At 61.0% G+C, this 3444-nt stretch overlaps 1 protein-coding gene across 1 annotated transcript; it reads left to right on the plus strand.

Moving 5' to 3' along the window:
* The first annotated feature begins 274 nt into the window (after positions 1-274).
* HAND1 (heart and neural crest derivatives expressed 1) lies at positions 275-1337 on the plus strand. Its single transcript, XM_058034993.1, has 2 exons — positions 275-781; positions 1236-1337. The coding sequence occupies exons 1-2, from the start codon at positions 275-277 to the stop codon at positions 1335-1337; spliced, it is 609 nt and encodes a 202-aa protein (XP_057890976.1).
* Positions 1338-3444: the final 2107 nt, after the last annotated feature.

Consider the following 3444-nt stretch of genomic DNA (forward strand, 5'->3'; position numbering starts at 1 on the left):
CCCGCTCCCCCCGAGGCCTCCGCGCATCCTCCCCTGCCCATTGGCTCCACGGCGGGGGGGCCGCGGCCCTATATAAAGGCAGGGTCGGGAGGCTCCAGAAGGGGTTAAAAAAACCCCAAACAACAAACCCGAAACCCCAAACCCCGACCGCCCCCACCCCAAACCGCACGGCCGCCTCCGCCACCGGAGCCGCGCTCCCCGCAGCCCGCCGGGAGCGCCTCCCGCCCGGCCATGGAGCGCTGCTGAGCGGCCCCCGGGGCCAGCGGAGCGGATCATGAACCTGGTGGGGGGCTACCAGCATCACCACCACCACCACCATCACCACCACATGCTGCACGACCCTTTCCTCTTCGGGCCGGCGGCGCGGTGCCACCAGGAGCGCGCCTACTTCCCCGGCTGGGTGCTCAACCCGGCCGAGGCCACCCCCGAGCTCGCCGGGCAGAGCCCCAACTACGGCCCCGCCGAGTACGGCCCGACCGGCCCGGGGCGGCTGGAGGCTCTCAGCGGCCGCCTGGGACGGCGAAAAGGCGTCGGGGGACCCAAGAAGGAGCGGCGGAGGACGGAGAGCATCAACAGCGCCTTCGCCGAGCTCCGCGAGTGCATCCCCAACGTGCCCGCCGACACCAAGCTCTCCAAGATCAAGACCCTGCGCCTGGCCACCAGCTACATCGCCTACCTGATGGAGGTGCTGGCCAAGGACAGCCAGCCCGGCGACACCGAGGGCTTCAAAGCCGAGCTCAAGAAGGCGGACGGCAGGGAGAACAAGAGGAAAAGGGAGACGGTAAGAGGCGGATCGGGACCCGCGTCCCTGCTCCCCGCGGGCCAGGAGCGGGCGGGAAAAACGCCGGGGCTGGGGGGAAAAACCCATCTAAACTCTCCCGGCCTCGCTGAAGAATTTTTTACCAATAATAATAATAATAGTAATAACAAATCTATGAAGGAAAATTAGCACGACGGGCCGGGTGGGCTTCCGAGCTCTTTGCACAAGGGCTCAGCCCGCGGCTCCGGGGCTGGAGCCTGCCCCGCTCTGCCCTTCGCCTCTCCCAGGAGCGATTCGGAGCCAGGGCGGCCGCTTCTCCCCGTGCTGCACGGGCGGGTGCGGGGTGGGCACCTCTGAAGCCCCTCTTTGTCCTCGGGCTGCCGAAGCTGCAGCCCCGCGACCCGGGACCCCGCTCCGTTCCTGACCGCTCCTTTCTCCCTCCTCTCCTCTCCCCTCCCCATCTCCTCTCCCGCAGCAGCCCGAGCTCTATTCGCAGCCTCTGGGGCACGGCGAGAAGAAGCTGAAGGGCCGGACGGGCTGGCCCCAGCAGGTCTGGGCTCTGGAACTGAACCCCTGAGAGCCGCCCCGCCCGCCCCTCCATGTGCAATGTCGGAGAGCGCCCAGCCCGGCCCGGAGCCCATCCAGGCGCAGGACTCGGGGAGCCGGCCCGGCCGCCCCCGCCCGGACGGATGCTGCCCGAGCTCTGCGGGCTCGCTGCTGCCCGCCTCGAAGGCAGCGGGGACCAGCCGGGCCCTTTCCCCGTCCCCTTCCCGCATTTCAGTAATCGTTGCTCCCTCCCGCTGCCAGCAGCGAGCGGCGGCTCCTGCCCCGCCGGGCCGGACTGGACGCTTCGATTCGTTCGCTGCTGTAAATACGAGCCCCCGATCCCCTGTCCCCGTCCGCCGCCTGCCCGACGTGTGGCCGCGGTGAAACTACCTAGAGGTGCATTTGGGAACACTCCTGTGCCGGGTTTTCTACCTCAGATCTGCATGACCACTTCCCGAGGGACCGAGCGCGCCACACCACGTATTTAAAACTGAATAGCTAAAAAAAAAAAAATTTAATAAAATAAAATTTAAACTTTATGCAAACGGCCTCGGGTCCGAACCCTCTGCTTTCCCTTGCTCCGGCAATCGCGCTGCTCTGGCCGGGTCCCCTGCGCTGCCCACGGGGATGCTGCGGGATTAGAGACATCCCTGAAGTCGGTACTCTGCTGTGGGGCCGATCCATGCCAGGGAATTCCTTCTTGAGGAGCTCGGGATCCTCTGAGACATGTTCATGCCGTCCTTGCTCACCGCAGGAGCTGATGGAGCTCTGCAAACGCACCCGGGACCTCCTCCAGGGCACGGACTCTGCTCCTGCCCTACCACCCCTTCCCTCCCCTCCTCAGGAGCCCAGCCAGAGGGACTGGGCTCGTATTTGGCTTGGGGAAGGATGGCAGGATCAGGCCTTTCCAGCGTCTGAAGGCACCACAGAGCTGTGGAGCCCGGGGTTTTGCTGCTGCCACGCAGAGAGCCGGGGCTCGGCTCCCCCGTCCTGCCGGGGCAGCGCACCCGGCTCCGGCACCGGCAGCGCTTTGTGACAGGGATCCCCTGCTCGGCGCTGCCCCGGCCACGTTTCGAAGGAGCAGCGTCCCCTCCTCGCCATCCGAACGGATGCCACCATCCTCAGACACAGCAACGCTCACGCAGCCCGAATTCTGTCACCACTCAGGCATGAATCCTTAATAATCCTTCATAATTAAAGCCAAATCCTCACCGCTGTGCACTCACGGTGCTCTCACCAGAGTTCCGAGAGGTGCGTGCACGGGCTCGGAGCCTGATCCTGATCCTGATCCTGCCTTCCCAGCCTGGCCACGCCGCCGTTCCCAGAGACACCGGGATAAACCCTGACACTCGGGAGGCTGCTTGGGGCAAAGAAAAACAGCACGGGAAAATGTGTGCATTATTCTAGGGCCAATCTGAGGGCTCACAGCAGAGACGTTTACATTTTCTGTTAGAAACCAAGGTTTTGATTGCGACTAAAGGTATAGAAATAATGATGCAACGTCTGTAAAATACTGACACATCGATTAATCGGCACACACCAAGAATATTCCAGTTCACCCATCGGGAAGGGGCTTGGGTTTTACAGCCACTTTGTGTATGTGTACAAATATAGACGGAGGGACACACAAACATTGGAGGGTACACCCAGTGTAATTAACTCTCGACGAAGAAGAATCTGGCTGCTTAAATCAGCCTTCCCTCACTCCGGAGCGGCTGCACGGCTGCCTTCCCTGACCCTGATCTATTTTCTGATCCCTTTGAGCGAGGCTGAGATGAAAATTGACTGCCAGAGAAGAGCAGTGCTCGCCCACAGTGGTACTTTTTTGTTTGAGCTATAAGAGGTTTAGCATGATAACACTTCCATGAGTGAAGTAGAGTAGGGCACTCCTAAACCCGAATGCATTCAAGGGAAAAAAAAAAAAAAAAAAAAAAAAAAAAAAGAAAACGTACAGAAAGTCAGCCTCAAAGATCCTATTTTATGTCTAAGTTTCAGACTCTCCTAAAGGCTGGGTTTTTATGGGAAAGCTCCCAAGCTGTCACTAACACTACAATCCAGCGCCCCATAAATGAGTCCGCAGTCCTGTTCATATGTGCCAGCCGGGGCTGCCCTCCGGCAGCGATGAGGGAAAGGGTTGA

Source organism: Melospiza georgiana, chromosome 15 (assembly GCF_028018845.1).
Source record: "Melospiza georgiana isolate bMelGeo1 chromosome 15, bMelGeo1.pri, whole genome shotgun sequence".
Classification (NCBI taxonomy): domain Eukaryota; kingdom Metazoa; phylum Chordata; class Aves; order Passeriformes; family Passerellidae; genus Melospiza; species Melospiza georgiana.

Coding starts and splice junctions, on each gene's coding strand:
- HAND1 (XM_058034993.1), top strand. CDS start 275: ATGAACCTGGTGGGGGGCTACCAGCATCACCACCACCACCACCATCAC. Junction 782..1,235: donor ACAAGAGGAAAAGGGAGACG/GTAAGAGGCGGA, acceptor CCTCTCCCGCAG/CAGCCCGAGCTCTATTCGCA.